Here is a 16682-nt window from a genome sequence, read left to right on the forward strand (position 1 = left end):
TGAGAGGATACAGCCCTGCTGTACTCCTTTCCCAATCTTAAACCAGTCCAATGTTCCGTGGTCTGTTCTTACTGTTGCTACTTGGTCGTTATACAGATTCTTCAGGAGGCATACAAGATGACTTGGTATCCCCATACCGCTAAGAACTTGCCACAATTTGTTATGGTCCACACAGTCAAAGGCTTTAGAATAGTCAATAAAACAGAAATAGATGTTCTTCTGAAACTCCCTGGCTTTTTCCATTATCCATCGGATATTGGCAATTTGGTCCCTAGTTCCTCTGCCTTTTCTAAACCCAGCTTGTGCATCTGGCAATTCTCGCTCCATGAATTGCTGAAGTCTACCTTGCAGGACCTTGAGCATTACCTTACTGGCATGTGAAATGAGTGCCACTGTTCGATAGTTCGAACATTCTTTAGTGTTTCCCTTTTTTGGTATGGGGATATAAGTGGATTTTTTCCAGTCTGATGGCCATTCTTGTGTTTTCCAAATTTGCTGGCATATAGCATGCATTACCTTGACAGCATCATCTTGCAAGATTTTGAACAGTTCAGCTGGGATGCCGTCGTCTCCTGCTGCCTTGTTATTAGCGATGCTTCTTAAGGCCCATTCAACCTCACTCTTCAGGATGTCTGGCTCTAGCTCACTGACCACACCGTCAAAGCTATCCCCGATATTGTTATCCTTCCTATACAGGTCTTCTGTATATTCTTGCCACCTTTTCTTGATCTCTTCTTCTGTTAGGTCCTTGCCGTCTTTGTTTTTGATCATGCCCATTTTTGCCTGGAATTTACCTCCAATGTTTCTAATTTTCTGGAAGAGGTCTCTTGTCCTTCCTGTTCTATTGACTTCTTCCACTTCCGCGCATTGCTTGTTTAAAAATAATTCCTTATCTCTTCTGGCTAACCTCTGGAATTTTGCATTTAATTGGGCATATCTCCCCCTATCACTGTTGCCTTTTGCTTTCCTTCTTTCTTGGGCTACTTCTAGTGTCTCAGCAGACAGCCATTTTGCCTTCTTGGTTTTCTCTTTCTTTGGGATGTATTTTGTTGCCGCCTCCTGAACAATGCTGCCAACCTCTGTCCAGAGTTCTTCCGGGACCCTATCTACTACGTCCAGTTCCTTAAATCTATTCTTCACCTCCACTGCATATTCCTTAGGAATATTAGTGAGCTCATATCTAGCTGATCTGTGGGTCTTCCCTAATCTCTTTAGACTGATCCTAAATTGTGCAAGAAGAAGTTTGTGATCGGAACTACAGTCAGCTCCAGGTCTTGTTTTTACCGACTGTATAGATGTCTGCCACCTTTGGCTGCAAAGGATGTAGTCAATCTGGTTTCGGTGTTGAAATGTAGAGACTAGTATCTAGTAAATATGGAGAGTGGTGCCTGGTATCTCAACAGGGCTAGAAGCTTGTTTGGTTTTGATTATGAATGGAGTGAGGCCCCCCTCAGGGAGCCTGCTGTATCTCAGAAAGGGCACACCTTCCTGGCATCCAGAGTGGTTGAGCAATTTTAAAAGGAATATTTATCTTTTCTTTTGGCTCCCCGATCTTTAGAATCCAGTGGTAGATTGCCTCTGATTTAGGCCCACTTTTTATCCACGCAGCCTCAACAAGAGAAACCATCACCCCTCCTCAATTCAGAAAGTCCAACTCTTGCTTTAAGCATTGGCAGGGTCCAATTGGCCAAAATCCCTGACGAAGAAATAATTGTAAGGGCTAATTCAGCCCCATTTTTCCTAGGGGCACTTCTCAAAAGATCATTGTGTTTGCGGATTGGTGAGATTTCTTCTTTTCCCCAAAGGGAAAGTTGAGCCTCAAAATTATTTGCACTTTGCACATGCCCAGAGTCATAATCATTCTCAAGTTAAACCTGGCCTAAACGTGGCTCTTAGGCTCATTTGGTAATTTCTCTTTTGTCTTTCCTTCCCCTGCACTTCTGATTTGCTCCGCCTGACCAGAGGAGGAGCAGTTTGCGTAGCAGGCTATCCTCCCTGCCTGATGGAGGCAGGCCCCATGATGGCTGCGGAAGAAGAGGACAAGCTCTGCCAGGGAACACGGGCAGGTGTGTTTGTACAGGACAGCCTGGGCACAGTTGCGTTGCGCTGCATTGGAACGGGATAATTTGCAATTGCGGCTTGGAAGGGGCATCCTGGAGACATTTGACAAGCCGACCTTTTCTGCCCCCACGATTGCAAAGGGAACTAGGTTCAGGGACAAGGACGTCTTTGGATATTACTCATTGTGCATATTGTGTTGAGGTTATTTGTTCAGGAAATAACAACTTTGAGAAAGCGGCTTCACGGCCACGGCTTTGGATTTTGCTCCAGCTCTGCTATTGTAGCAAGCAGAGAGATGTGGATGGGGTGCAGGAATTACCATCAGGAGCTAGACGGGGGAGCGGTTTGGAAATAATCTGAGCGGATCCTTCTTGGGATTATTTTACAATGAAAAAACGAAGTGAGTCATCGTGGCATAAACCTTCACGGACTAAAGTCCAATTTATCAGGTAAAGGAAGTGTGGATGTATTTACCAAACACTGTGTCTTCAAAGCCACCTGGGAAGTCCAATGAAGTCCAATGAAATCCAAGAAGAGCCCAGGAAATTGAATTAATTGTCCACACTGTGGACGATTAACCGTTTCATTATTCAGGAATAAACCTGTGATGTGAACACAGCCTTGAAGGTACCTTTAATCAGGCAAGGGGGGTAATAAAATGTAGCTTGTGTTTCACCATGGCTGGATAATTGTACAGTCTTCAAAAGATTATGAGAGTCATATGCAGCTGCATTATATTTACTTTATTTATTTCAGTGTATGTGCAAATTTGATTCTTTCCATACCAGGACTGTACTATGAATAAGCATATTGACGGTGTGTGCGTGCGCGTGTATGTATGTATATATAGGACATTTGCACAGTTACTGGCGGTTCTACAGAAAGCTTGAATGAGTATATGATAACTGATGTGGGTTACAGTACTACCATTTCATCGTAAATGATATTAAGTAATCTCTGAAAAAAGGTAAAACGGTTTCCATCATCACCGCTCTGGCCTAAAAAACTAGATTAACATTCTTGATCAATTTCCTTTCGATGCTTTCATGAGCTGGAAATTCCTAGGAGAACAAAGGAAGTGCTTTTGCAGTCCCTTCAGCGGATTTGTTCAATTTTTCTGGAATAGAGCTGGCCGCACAACCTATCTTCATTTGGCAAGTGCGTGTGGGTACATGGGCATAAGGAAAGATCATGCACAGGCAAGAAAGCACTGTCTCAAACTGGAGAATCGAAACCTGCCGATTTCTAATTTCTACATTTCTTTGTGACTCCAGTGTTGAAGGGTGACCCGTGTCTCGAGACGGGCAGAGCTGTGTCCAAAATGAACAAAAAGTTCACCTCTGTGCTGGCAAACATTGTACGTAATTTCTGATGCCATAAGTTTGAGGTCTCTTGATTTCTGGGCGAGCGGAGACTGACCCATTTGTCTTACGCAGAATCAGACAGATGTTACAGCCTGAATCATTTTGAAAGCTGTTAAGGGAGAAGTATCATTGCAAGGGCGAAAGTGCTTTAATGTACACCTTACGTAAACCATGTTGGCTTTTTAAAAGGGTACAACATTCCTTTTAAAAGAGTGTAGTCAGCTTTGTTAAAGATTGCTTCCAACAGCCAGGCGAATCCTGTGTGGTGAGTTGTGCCCACCCTGGTTTTAATTTCATTGTTTTCTATCAAACTGTAATTTCATTTTGGGCCACGTGTGCCTTTTTTTAAGATCATTTTCTGCTAGACTGAACCTGGCTTTTAAAAAATCTGCCCTCTGCCCAGGGAGACTTTGGCATTATGCAAGACAACTCACCCAGCCTCATTCAGGAAAAAATGCCATATATTAGTTTGTCAACTATTTAATTTCTCTCTCCTTGTTTGCTTCTTAACAGTCTCTCTCTGACTCCATTCTCGGAGAGAGAATGAAAGTAAACATCTGGCTAAATTTCATTTCACTTCACCTCAATTCTTCTTCTTATTATTACTATTACTATCATCATTATAGTATTATATTAAAATTTGATATTCTTCCTGATTAAGTGCACTTGGTGTGGGTGGTCGGCTTTTGATTAAAATGTGTTTTGGCAATACGGCAATCACAGAACTGAGCTGCTGTCTTTTTGACGCCCTTTCCCTTTCTTAAAACTTGCATGGAAGTTTTGGCAGAGAGGAAAAGCAGGGATGGGCTCTGAAAGACGTGGCATCAGATCATGGCTCAGTTTTCTCCCTTTCCCTCCCCAATCATCTGATTCCCGGCCAGTCATAACAGCTCAGTAAACTGATTATAGTTTGCTAAGACAGCTGGTTGCATGGCTCCGTTTGTGTGGGTTTCAAAGTAATCAGGGACATCACTGGGTTAAATATCTACTGCTCTACTCACCCATTTGAATTGAAACTGCAGTGGTTTTTGGAAATTTAAAACAGGAGTTCTGCAGACAGTGGTAAAGTGGTGATGTGGATTGGGCAGAAGATACAATTTTTCTGATGGTATATCTTTTAAAAAATGTACCTTGTCCAACAGCTAAAAGATACAAAGGGAAATATTTAATTAAGGAGGGGGGGAAATCACTTCATTATGCTAAGGCTGCCTTCCTATATGCAGTTTGCTGGAACTGAGTATATAGAAGTGGGTACTGAGTAAACAGAATTAGTACTATCTCATTCGGCTGATTGATTGATTGATTGATTGAATAAATTTATAAGGCCGCCCATCTCACCAAATGTGACTCTGGGTGGAGTACAACTAACTTTATTGCGATTTCTCGTTATTGTGGATTTTGAAATGTAATTCCCTTGTACAGTGAACTACCTGGAGATGTTTATTAAAGGAGGATGTATACCATGTTCCACAAGGGGTTTTTGTGGGCTGAAAAGTCTCCGGCTGAGAAAAACAGCTGCTTGTAAAAAATAAATTTGTATGAACCATGAAAATAGACAGAGTAACTTCTCCAATGTTGGACTTGCCAGGTGTTCCAGTGGTGTCTGGGAATTGTAGTCCAAGATAAATGAAGGGCACCACCTTGTGAATAAATGCCCAAGGGTGTGTTGGGGATAAAAACCCAGCACTCATAGACTCCTAAAGTTGGAAGGGACCTTAGAGGTCATCATCTAATCCAATCCCTTGCTCAAGACAGGATCTGTTAGAACAGTGTGTCTCAGCCTTGGCAATTTTTAGATGTGTGGACTTCAACTCCCATGCTGGCTGGGGAATTCTGGGAGTTGAAGTCCACACATCTAAAAATTGCCAAGGCTGAGACGCACAGCACTAGAGAATCTCTGACAGGTGACTGTATTTGAAGGCCTCCGGTGAAGGAGAACGTTCTCCTTCACGTGGCAGCCTGTTCCACGGGCTGCTTGAACAGTCAAGAAGTTCCTCCTGATGTCTAACCTGTTTTCTTGAGTTTGAACTCGCTGCTTCTGATCAGGCCCTCTGAACCAGCTAAGAAAAAGCCCCCTCCTCCTGTAGAACTACTCATTTCCTCTTTCTCAACCTCCCCCCGCAAAGATTCATTTAGGTGGTCTTTGTAGAAGACGGAATTCGTGGGGAATGCAAGCTTGGAGAACCGCAGAGCCCACATGGCTTTCTTCATGCTTTGATTTCAAAACTTCTCTTCCCCTCCCTCCCTTCCTCTCCTCCTTTGCAGAGAAGGGAGCAACGCGTGAGCAGATGCACCTGAAGCTCTTTGCAAGCCGAGGAAGTTGGGGGGGGCGGCCCACTCAAGACAGAGGGCTGTGCCTTGGGAGTTGAGCGTCGAGCCCCACCTCCTGAGATGGCCACCCTTACAAGCAGCTCAAGCCTGGACCTCGCCCACACCACCCCTCCCACCTCCCTCGCCTCGCCTCTCTTGGAGGACAAGCCCAAACCGAAAAACCTCTTCCAGTTCGGCTCCCTCTTCCACAGCCGGAGTGAACGGTTTGTCATTGCACGGAGCGACAGCGTGCCGGAAGAGAACGTTCTGAAGATCACCATCACCGAGACCACAGTCATTGAGTCAGACCTGGGCATCTGGAGTTCTTACGCCCTTACCTACCTCACTTTGTGGTTCTTCTTCAGCTTTTGCACCCTTTTTCTGAACAAGTACATCTTGTCCCTGCTGGAAGGGGAGCCAAGCATGCTGGGTAACCATGTTCACCTCCCTCCGTGCACCCAAATGGGGGGAGATCACCTGCAGCATGGGGTCACAGTCGGGGGTTCATCCATTATTGATGCTTCAAAGCTCCTTTCATTGCAGTGTTTCTCCAACATGGCAACTTTAAAAGACGTGGACTTCAACTCCCAGAAGTCCACATCTCTTAAAGTCACTAAGTTTGAGAAACACTGTTTTATTGTTTTGATTGCTGAAAATCAGGACCATGTTCCCTCCATCTTGAGATTGCAAACACCCTGAGCTTTTCTTTAGGTTAAGCCTAAATTAGACTTCATATAGAGTCTAAGGCCCAAACATGTTGAGAAACCTTTACTCTGCCTGCCAGTGTCTTTTTTGCTGACTGTAGCTGAAATGGGCCTCTTGCTGCCAAAAGGTTGCATGCCACTTGTGGTTGTCAGAACCTAGCAGACAAATTCTGATCTTGGTTCATATGCTAACCTCCCCCTCTTCAGCTCAGTATTATTTATGTATTTATTTCTGAGAGTTCTATCCTGCCTTGTGTTCAGGATCTCAAAGCAGGGTACATAGCATTCCCTCCTCCCATTTTCCCCCCACAACAACCCTATGAGGTAGGCTGGGCTGAGAGATTGGGTCTGGCCCAAAGTCACTCAATGAGCTTCCATGGCTGGGGTGGATTTGAACCTGAATCTCTACACTCCCACCATTACAGGTAGTCCTCGACTTACAACTAACTGCTCGTTTAACGATGGTTCAAAGTTACGACGGCCTTAGGAAAAGTGCTTTATGACCTGTACTCACACAACCAAGGTTGCAGTGTCATGCGGTCACGGGATCGCAGTTTCTGGCGAAAAAAGCCCATTGGGGAAGCTGGATCCGCTTAATGACCACCATAAAAATGGTCATAAAATCAGGTCACGTGGTGACTCAATTTATGGCTCCAATGACTTACTATGTTAATTCCAGTCCCAATTGTGGTCGTAAATCAAGGACTCCCTGTATCCCACTCTGCCACCCCAGAAACCAGGTTAATTCAATCATCAGGTGTGTTCTGCGAAGGCAGCCCATGTTTCAACCTCTGACAAACTGAGTTGGGCTCTCTGTGCCTGCTGTGGCTGTCTTTTGGCTGGAACCTTGTCTGGGTGTCCTAATTCCAGGCATCGCTGTTTCTGTCTTTTCTGCCAGGCGCTGTTCAAATGCTCTCCACCACCTTCATCGGCTGTGTCAAAATGTTCGTTCCATGCTGCCTTTATCAGCACAAAAGCCGCCTCTCCTACCCTCCCAACTTCATCATGGTTATGCTCTTTGTCGGCCTGATGCGGTAAGGCCTTGGCAGGTGTTGGAGAAATGGCGTCACTTCTTCATTTGCCCCTCCACCTTGGCGGAAAGGAAGTCCAAATCTGTGTTCCCTACTGTGCTAAAGATGTGTTTTCTTTGGGGGAATCATCCGAGGCAGACAATGGAGAATTACCTCTCTCTCTCTCTCTCTCTTTTTTAAAAAGGTTTTTAATCTGCTATTCCTATGTCTGGTTTTTGATGTGCATAGCAAGAAGTCTGTGGTTCTTAATGTTTGTAATTGGTTTGTACTTTGGGGATAAACGTACGCAAAACCCAAGGCAATTAGGAGGTCGGGTTTTTTTGTTAGTTTTTAATCCACTGCTCTTGCATTAGCTTTAAAAATATGTTTTTGATATGGTTTTCTCCAACCTGGGGCTTTTCCGATTTTTTGGACCACATTTTCTATAATCCTAGGGATTTTAGGGAGGGATTCCGGTTTGCACAGTTAACAGTTAACTATTACAGTTTTCCAGAGAAAGCTGCTTCTAAGCCAAGCTAGAGAACCAATCAGACCAATATTCTCACCTCAGATTGGCAACAATTAGCCAATCTTTAAGGATGGAGATTTTCCTGTCTCCCTTTGGAAGGTTGAAGATCTTCAGCTCTCTGTCAGTTTTTATTTTGGTTGTTAACCAGCATAAAGTAACGTTAGATGATGACAATTTACAATCATCCCAGTATGAACAGTCTAGCCCAGTGTTTCTCAACCTTGGCAACTTTAAGAGGTCGGGACTTCAACTCCCAGAATTCCCCAACCAGCCATGCTGGCTAGGGAATTCTGGGAGTTGAAGTCCAGACCTCTTAAAGCTGCCAAGGTTGAGAAACAGTGAGCTAGCCTATATACTGTGTAAAAAAGAACTAAAATTTAGAATTACTAACGCAGCTATACAATCACAATATTGCTCAAATATTATGCTACGGTAAAATATTGTGCAGTATAGGCATAAATGTTATAATAAATGTTATAAATGTGACATAGATGTTACAAAAACTACAGAAAAATAGCTAAAAATTGGAAGTACTTACAGAACAGTATGACAGCAGTATGTGACTACAATCTACATGGAAAATTATAATTAATATTGACTATGTATACTGTAATACAGTGCAGTAATATTTTTATTTTACTGTTACATTATTAGTTTTATGCTGACCTATGACCGAAATAAAATAAATGCACTACGATATAGTAGCAAATAGCGTGGTCTAAATGTTGCTGTGTTAAAAGCAATAGCACTTACAAGGGGTTAAATGAGTAGATCAACCGTAATGCAGATTTTTAGATTTAAGTACTGGATAAAACTGCTGTAAAGTCCTGCACTGTTAACTGCTTGAGGTTTTGTTTCTTTTTCCTTGGCAGTAATTTTGGTCAAGGAGGGAAGGAAGAAAACAGGTGCTGGGGTTTTTTGGCTAGTAAAAAGTTAAACGGCATTTCCCCGTTTCTTTTCAGGTTTGCAACAGTGGTTTTGGGGCTTGTCAGCCTGAAGAACGTAGCAGTTTCCTTTGCCGAGACAGTGAAAAGCTCGGCGCCCATCTTTACCGTTATTATGTCTCGCATGATCCTAGGAGAATACACCGGTACGTTTTGCTGAGATACATACAGCTTTAAAATGGACCTGAGCACAGGATGATGGACATCTTGATACTCCTCTGGATGGAGCAATTTTAACGCCTGGTTGCCAGAGACGATCAGAAATTCAACACAGGCGAGCTTCTGAGCTGATGGAGGAGGGATGGATCACGGCCTTATTTACCAGCCCTTTGGGGTAGGCCAGGTCAGGAAACCGATTCCTCAGGAAAAGCTAGAACTCTGCTTTATGGAGACAGATGATAGTATTGGGATCTTGAAAGCTTGGCTGGGTCTTGCCTTCCCGCTTGTGCACCAGGAATTTAAGGCGGTGCCAGTTAGGGTTTTTTGCTAAGATGTTCTTCTTTTCCTGGGCTTAAAACATGTTTTTGTAACCGTCATCTTTGTAGCTCCCCACATCATTGTTCTCCTGGCCTGTTTGGCTTTTGACCTCCATACTTACAAGGAAGAAAATGCCAGATGCTTTAGGGGTCTAATCTGCCCTGCCCCATCCCTACCGTCTTGGCAAAAGCCATTCTCTTGTTTAGCCATCTTGGCTAATGATCTGATTTCCATATTGGAAGCAACTTGCAGGGATCCTTCAACCCTCAAGATGTTGCTTGACTTCCTCTCCCAGAAGGCCTTACTGGCAGGGCCAGTGTTTGAACGCTGCCAGAGCTATGGTTTGACCACATCTGGAATACCAGTATCTCTCAACCTTGGTGACTTGCAGATGGGTGGGCTTCAACTCCCAGAATTCCCCAGCCAGCCATGCTGGCTGGGGAATTCTGGGAGTTGAAGCCCACCCATCTGCAAGTCACCAAGGTTGAGGAACACTGCTCCATACCATCAACAAACTTTTCATCCCTCCTGAACCTCAATCCCAAGTCAAGTTGGCCAGAACTCTTTGATTAGCTGGGTTTTTACCTTTTGATTACTTTGTCCTCTCTTGATTTCTCGTTCTACCTTGGATTGGCTCAGGACTGTTTGTGAATCTCTCCCTGGTCCCCGTGATGGGCGGGCTGGCATTGTGCACTGCGACCGAGCTGAGCTTCAACTTCCTGGGCTTCTCGGCAGCTTTGTCGACAAACATTATGGACTGGTAGGTAACTCCAAAGGCTCAAAGTGTGGTGGCGGGGTGCACGAAGGGAAGAATTTCTATAAAGGGTCTCAGCTGACCCAGAACTCTAAACTGCTTCTCTTCCGGCCTTATCTAGACAGTGGAACTCATCTGCGAAGGTAATTTTAACTGTTACTAGACAACCCACTGGGTCATCGTTTCAGGGTTATATCCTTACCAGATTCCTCAACGCCTTCAACAATGGCAGTACTTCAGTGTACTGGAAAAGTTCTTAAAAATTCAGGGAGACATTCAGAGATGTATCTGCCTTGAAGGAAGCCCTTGTGCAACTGTATAATACCGTCAAACGTCAGGAGTTGACCACGGGGAACGTTTTATGACATTTGGTATTATGTCGTAAGATGTTTTATAATCATATTTATATCATCAACTGTTTTATAAAAATTGCAAAATTTTATTCACGGGTCCCGGGTTTTGGACGCATTCTGTAAGTTAGCCCGTTTGAGGTCCCTTGGTTCAAAAATTGTTGCCCTGCGATGCACCATTTCGCCCAGTTAAAGGTTACAAAGCATCAAACGGACACAAGAGTTTTAGTAGTATACAGATGGTGACATCTCCCCCTTCGGTATCAATTACTTCCTCTAAACCTTTGAAATAAATGTGGCTCCCTTCCTCTCTTTGCAGTTTGCAGAATGTTTTCTCAAAAAAACTGCTCAGCGGGGACAAGTACCGTTTCTCGTAAGTATCTAGTCAAGTTTACCAAAAAAAAAAAAAAATCACGATCTCTGTGGATGAGGCTCTGGGGAAACCACTGAAGGTTTTGCAGTGTAACCCTGAACCATCTGGTTTTGCTCATTAAACCTCTGTATGATTTTCTCTGCTCCACACCAAGTGACTTGCATTAATTTCCCCGGCTGCCCCTTCAAGTCTCAAGGGGCTGCAAATGACATGTTGAGCAGAGACCTGGGTTCGGATCTCTGATCTGCCATAAAACTCTCCAGGCAATTTTTGCTACAATTGCATTCTTTCAGCCGAGCCTACCTGGCAAGATTGTTGTGAGGCTTAAACAAGGGGATGGGGAAGACGATGAAGAATACCACCTGGAGTTGTCAGGAAAAAAATGCCACACAAAAATGGATAAAATATAACTTGGCATCGGGATTTAGCACTAAACTTATAGTGGCTTTGCAAAGGGTGGGATCTTGTGCCTGGAGGGAAAGCTTGCATTTCTGTTTTATTTTCTGCTTCCATTGAAGCTAACTGAGCTAACTATTTTTTTTTTTTAAATTAAATTTGGTTGATGCTATTTTAGTGCTTGTGCTGCAGGCTCTACATTTCCTGCTTCTAAGTTGCAGGAAGCTGGGCTGCAGATTTTCAGACAGTTCTGTTGTTTTTGCGAGGCTGTGATTAGAAAGGCTCAGAGAAAAATGAGGTCAGGAGCTACCAGAAACTTGGTGGCCCTGACATACATCCTTGGTGTAACATGGTCCTTTCTGAATCCAGATTCCATAGTCAGGAATGCCTCATTACAAGATTGTTTGTTTCTTAACGTTTCCGACTTCAGTGTTCCTTAAACTGTGTGCTCGCAGGATCCCTTCCCACTTTTAAAAATTATGGAGGACCCCAAAAGGGCTTTGGCTTGTACAGGTTGTGTTTATCAATATTTACCGCGTTAAAAATTAAAACGGACAGCTTTATAGAATATGTATTGAATCCTGTAAAAATAACAATATAAAACCCACTAGGGATTAACGTAAATAAAATGTTTTTCATGAAAAAGCCAGGTTTTTAAACAAACAAACAAAAATAAAAATAGTTTTAAATGTTGGCAAATACCTTCAATTTCTGGCAAATAATTTTGATTTCATGGACCCCTGAGAGGGTCTTGGGGGACCCCCAGGGGTCCTCAGACCACACTTTTAAGAAACAATGACCTAGTTTAAAAGTTATTTTTGCGATTTGAATCTAAGGGTATTTTCCCTTGCAGTCCAAAATGTTTCTTTTTATTATTTTTGGCAACATCTGTGCACTCTCTGTTTTGATCTGGCAGTTTTCTAAACCAGCCCTGAGCACCATCAGGCTTGAGGTTTATCAGGTAATCTGCATGATGGCCAGGCCTGTAGATTATTTTTAGGCAGACTGGTCAAAGGTGAACAGGTAGCTTGATCACTCAGCTGAAACAATGAACTGTTGTGCTTCACTTCTCTGATTATACTTTGCAACTGATGACAGTGGCTCTGGCTAACTTAGCCGTTGTTTACTGGCAGCATAAACTGGAATTTTCTCCTTTCCCTATCTCGTGAGATTGTATAAGGATAAAATGGAGGGTGAAGAGAACACGCCTATCACCTTTGCCCGGGGGGGGGGGGTACTTCTTTCAGTTAAAGCTGCAGTAATGGTTCGCTTCACTTGATTCATTCCTCCTCCCCGCCTTCTTGTTTTTTTGTAGTGCTCCTGAGCTTCAGTTTTACACAAGTGCAGCTGCTGTGATCATGCTTATTCCTGCCTGGGTCTTTTTCATGGTGAGATGTGTGTTCTGCCCCCATGTTTGGCAGTGAAGAGGGATGTTCAGGCCAAACGGGTGGGACCTGCCACCAGGCCATGAATAATATTCCGCCTCGTACTGTAGAACACAGACTGGGGGACATTGTCATAGATTGCGAGTTGCAAGCCAACATTTGGCAGGGTGGGGGACAAACTGAGTGGGGCAGCCATTTCTCTTTTTCTGTCTTTCTCTTTCCCTTTCCCTTCCTCATTCATTCTCCCCTCCTTCCTTCATCTCTTTCTCTTCCTCCGTCTCTGTTTCTACTTTCTTTCCTTTCTTTCCCTGCCGGCCTCCCTGCTTGGTCTTTTCCACTCCTTCCAGCAGGCTGCTGGGAAGAGGGAAAATCTCTTGGCAGAGATTGATTGATTTTCTATCCCACTTTTATTATTTTTACAAATAACTCAAGGTAGGGAACATACCTAATACTCCTTCCTCCTATTTTCCCCACAACAGCAACCCTGTGAAGTGGGTTGGGCTGAGAGAGAGTGACTGGCCCAAGGTCACCCAGTCGGCTTTCGTGCCTAAGGCGGGACTAGAACTCTCATACCACGCCTGATTGGCTCTTGGGCTGAGAGAGAGGGACTGGCCCAAGGTCACCCAGCCGGCTTTCGTGCCTAAGGCGGGACTAGAACTCTCATACCACGCCTGACTGGCTCTTGGGCTGAGAGGGGAGACTGGCCCAGGGTCACCCAGCCAGCTTTCATGCCTCAGGTGGGACTAGAACTCTCAGTCTCCTGGTTTCTAGCCCAGCACCTTAACCACTAGACCAGACTAGCTCTCTATCTATTTTTAAGCAGATATCTATCTGCTTAAAAACAATGTAATGTTCAGCTTTGTGTTGCTGATCACAGGCCAATAAGGGTGTTGCCCATGGCACAACACTCCAATGGGCTCTCGTTCCATACTCAGTAAAATTGGGGGTAGGAACTCTGCTTGGCATCCAGAAGATCCCCTGGCGTTTCCAGCTGAAATGACTGAGCCTTCCCTTCCCTCCTTTTAACCCTCTGCCCTGTCTTCCCTTCTGTTTTTCTCCTTCCCAAAAGGATATGCCTGTGATTGGGAAAAGTGGGCGGAGCTTCCAGTACAACCAGGACATTGTGGTGCTGCTCCTGATGGACGGGGTGCTGTTCCACCTTCAAAGCGTCACAGCTTATGCTTTGATGGGCAAGATTTCCCCGGTAACTTTCAGGTAAAAAACACCAGAAAGACCACATGGTCTCCATCAGATAAAAAACTCCTTTATTTCAGCAGTATATGTACAAGGATTGGGTGACCATCTAGGTAGGCAAAGGTCCCTGGCTCCCTTTTAGCAAGCCTTCCCTATCCTGGGACCCTCCAGGGCAGCTGGATTACATCTCCTATCATCCCTGCCTGTATGGCAAGGGCTGTAGCTTGTCTTGTTTTGGCAGAGGTGTTTAAAATTATGCCAAGCAGGAGGGTAACAGACAGTAAAATTTGCAATGTGAGTTTCCTGGGTGTCCCTGATTGAGCCTGATCCATCCAGAATCCTCCTCCTATTCCTACATATTATACACAGGCATCTCCTGAATGCGAAATTATTCCCATGTTCTCAGTCTCCTCATCTTTTCCTGTCCTTCCCCAGCGTTGCCAGCACGGTGAAGCACGCCCTGTCCATCTGGCTAAGCATCATTGTCTTCGGAAACAAGATCACCAGCCTCTCGGCCATCGGGACCATGCTGGTGATAGTCGGGGTCCTGCTGTATAACCGAGCGAAGCAGCACCAACAGGAGACCCTTCAGAGTCTGGTGGGAACAGCCCCAGCCTTCCAACTATCTCCAGGGGTCAATGGAAACACAGAGCCACTCATCTCCAAGGACGCCCATCCATTTAAATGAGACCACCTCCCACATCTCTGCCTTAACTTCGCTGCATTGACGTTTAGAGGGATGATATTTTTCTGTTGACATCCTTGGTGTTAGCGGTAGATCCTACCCAAGGCCCGTTGCACTCTGGAGGCAGGGCAGGCCGTGATCAGAAAAGCGGGAGGCCAGATGAGGCAAGAAACGGAGGCATGGGGAGAGCTGTTCCTAAGTCGGCTTTGCACTCTGCCACCCACTATATACAGACCTGTCTGAAAGTCACTCTTGGTCCATCTTCCACCAGACCAACGTGAAATCCAGCAGAGTTTGCCACCGTCGGCAGGCAAAGAGGTCCAAATGATCTGTGCGGCGGCACACGGTTTGAGCCGCCCCACAGATCATTTGGACCTCTGCCTATGCATGCGAAGGGAAGACAAAAGTCAGCTTGATCCATCTCTTGGCGGCTGTCCACCACTACAGTGGTCCAAAATCCCAAGGCTGGAAAAGGGGATCATCTTCTGGAGTCGCAAAATGGCAAAAGGTCTTTGCTGGGAGCTGCTGCAGGATCTTATCACCACTAGTACGGTGTGTGCCAAGTGTGCAACTGGTCTCCCCATCCTAGGTACATCCTCTGCGAGGTCACAGTCCTAGGCGTCAGTGGGAACCTCTGGATGAAACCTTCTGAAGATGTTCTGCTGAGAACTCATCAGCAATTTTGACAGTCATTGTCTCACCCATGCCAACCATGCTAAGATTTCAGGTTTCCCTGGAATGAAGCTTGTTGAATTGTTTGTGGGGAAACCTGAGAAACATTTTGCACAGAGGGTAAGGGAAAGACTGCCCAAACTTCATTTCATTTCATTTCATTTCAGTACCACTGAGGGCAGGCAATAAATCCAGTTGGCCTTGGAAATCTGGATGCCTTGCTAATAGAAGTCAAGAAGTGATTTGGGGAAAGGCATGCTAGGAATCGTTTCTAGCTTCTGCTGAGTTTAAGGATAGACACGTTTGGGATTGCCAGATGAAGAGGGAATCGTGCATTGGGTGTTGTTCTGGATCATGTGCTACGACGCCTGTTAGCAGCCAGATAGCCAGCAAGCTGCTTGAGAAGGAAATGAGATTTGATGGAGCGAAGTCCTCTCCAAACTAATGGTTGAAAATCCCATTAGGACTCTGGGAAGCTGTCCGTACATCAGCTGATACCCATCTAGCTTAGTCAAGCTACTCTGGCACCACTGAATTAATTCCTTCCTCCTTTACAGCCATTCCATCAATGTCCTTGTGGCTTCGGTATCGATGGGCAAGGGCTGGATTGCGCTCACAGACTATTAGCCGCTTACTTGGAAATAAAAAACGAATGGCTGCTGAGCCGTGGAGACTCGCATGAAGCTCTCTACATTGTCTTTTCTACAGTCCACATGAACTAAATGTGGTCAGGTAGGAAAAATAATGTTTACACCCGGCACGTTAATATGCTTTTCGTTCCAGAGTGAAAAATACATGGCATTCCGCATTCCCTGATTTGTCATCTAGAAGACTAAATTTGCTGCCCAAATGTTTTTTTCTCTCCTCTCCTCCCTCCTCTGTTGTGCTAAAATGGGAAAGCAAACAATGCTTTGTGTAAGAGGATATGCACAGCGCTGGACTTCAGATGCAAAGCTTCTCAGGCAGAATAGGCTCCCGCTGCTGTTGGTCCCCCCTGAAATGGCAAAACGTTTTCTCTTTTCCTGGGCAAACTTGAAGGCAAACTGGTGCTTTCGTGTTGGGGCCAAATCTTCAGTGTTTCGGGTGCCAAGCTCAGGCTGAAAACAGTCGTGTATTCGGAGCCTGACTTCAGAAAGGGTGTGCCCTTGCTTTCAAGCATCATGAACTCGACATCACTCAGATGACCACTCTAAAACCTTGACTAGACCAATCCTGTGGATAATCTCTCATTACCTGTGTAAGACACACATAATTTACAATTTGCTCGTCGTAGGGATTTTTTCCCCCAAGAAAAACTTACAGTGAGGGGTAATCCTGCATTTGTTTTCTGTTCTCTTCTCCGAAGTCTGCATTGAATAAACAAAAAGTCACTGAATGTGCATCTGTTTCTCTTTCAGTTAATGATTACCTCCTATGATTTTCTCCTGTGGGACTTTAACAGAGATGTTGTAGTATGGGTACAGAGCAGAGGTGG

The 16682-nt window shown here is 44.8% G+C and overlaps 1 protein-coding gene across 2 annotated transcripts; it reads left to right on the plus strand.

Annotated features, from left to right (window-relative positions):
• Positions 1-1979: 1979 nt before the first annotated feature.
• On the plus strand, positions 1980-16568 carry SLC35E2B (solute carrier family 35 member E2B). Of its 2 annotated transcripts, none has more exons than XM_063317337.1 (9): positions 1980-2066; positions 5691-6165; positions 7338-7473; positions 8941-9068; positions 10039-10159; positions 10823-10876; positions 12588-12660; positions 13727-13872; positions 14287-16568. In XM_063317337.1, the coding sequence occupies exons 2-9, from the start codon at positions 5817-5819 to the stop codon at positions 14537-14539; spliced, it is 1260 nt and encodes a 419-aa protein (XP_063173407.1). In that variant the 5' UTR covers positions 1980-2066; positions 5691-5816; the 3' UTR covers positions 14540-16568. The 2 variants fall into 2 exon arrangements, with proteins under 2 accessions (XP_063173407.1, XP_063173405.1); XM_063317335.1 differs by lacking the exon at positions 1980-2066 and adding an exon at positions 2581-2688.
• Positions 16569-16682: the final 114 nt, after the last annotated feature.

Source organism: Candoia aspera, chromosome 18 (assembly GCF_035149785.1).
Source record: "Candoia aspera isolate rCanAsp1 chromosome 18, rCanAsp1.hap2, whole genome shotgun sequence".
NCBI lineage: Eukaryota > Metazoa > Chordata > Lepidosauria > Squamata > Boidae > Candoia > Candoia aspera.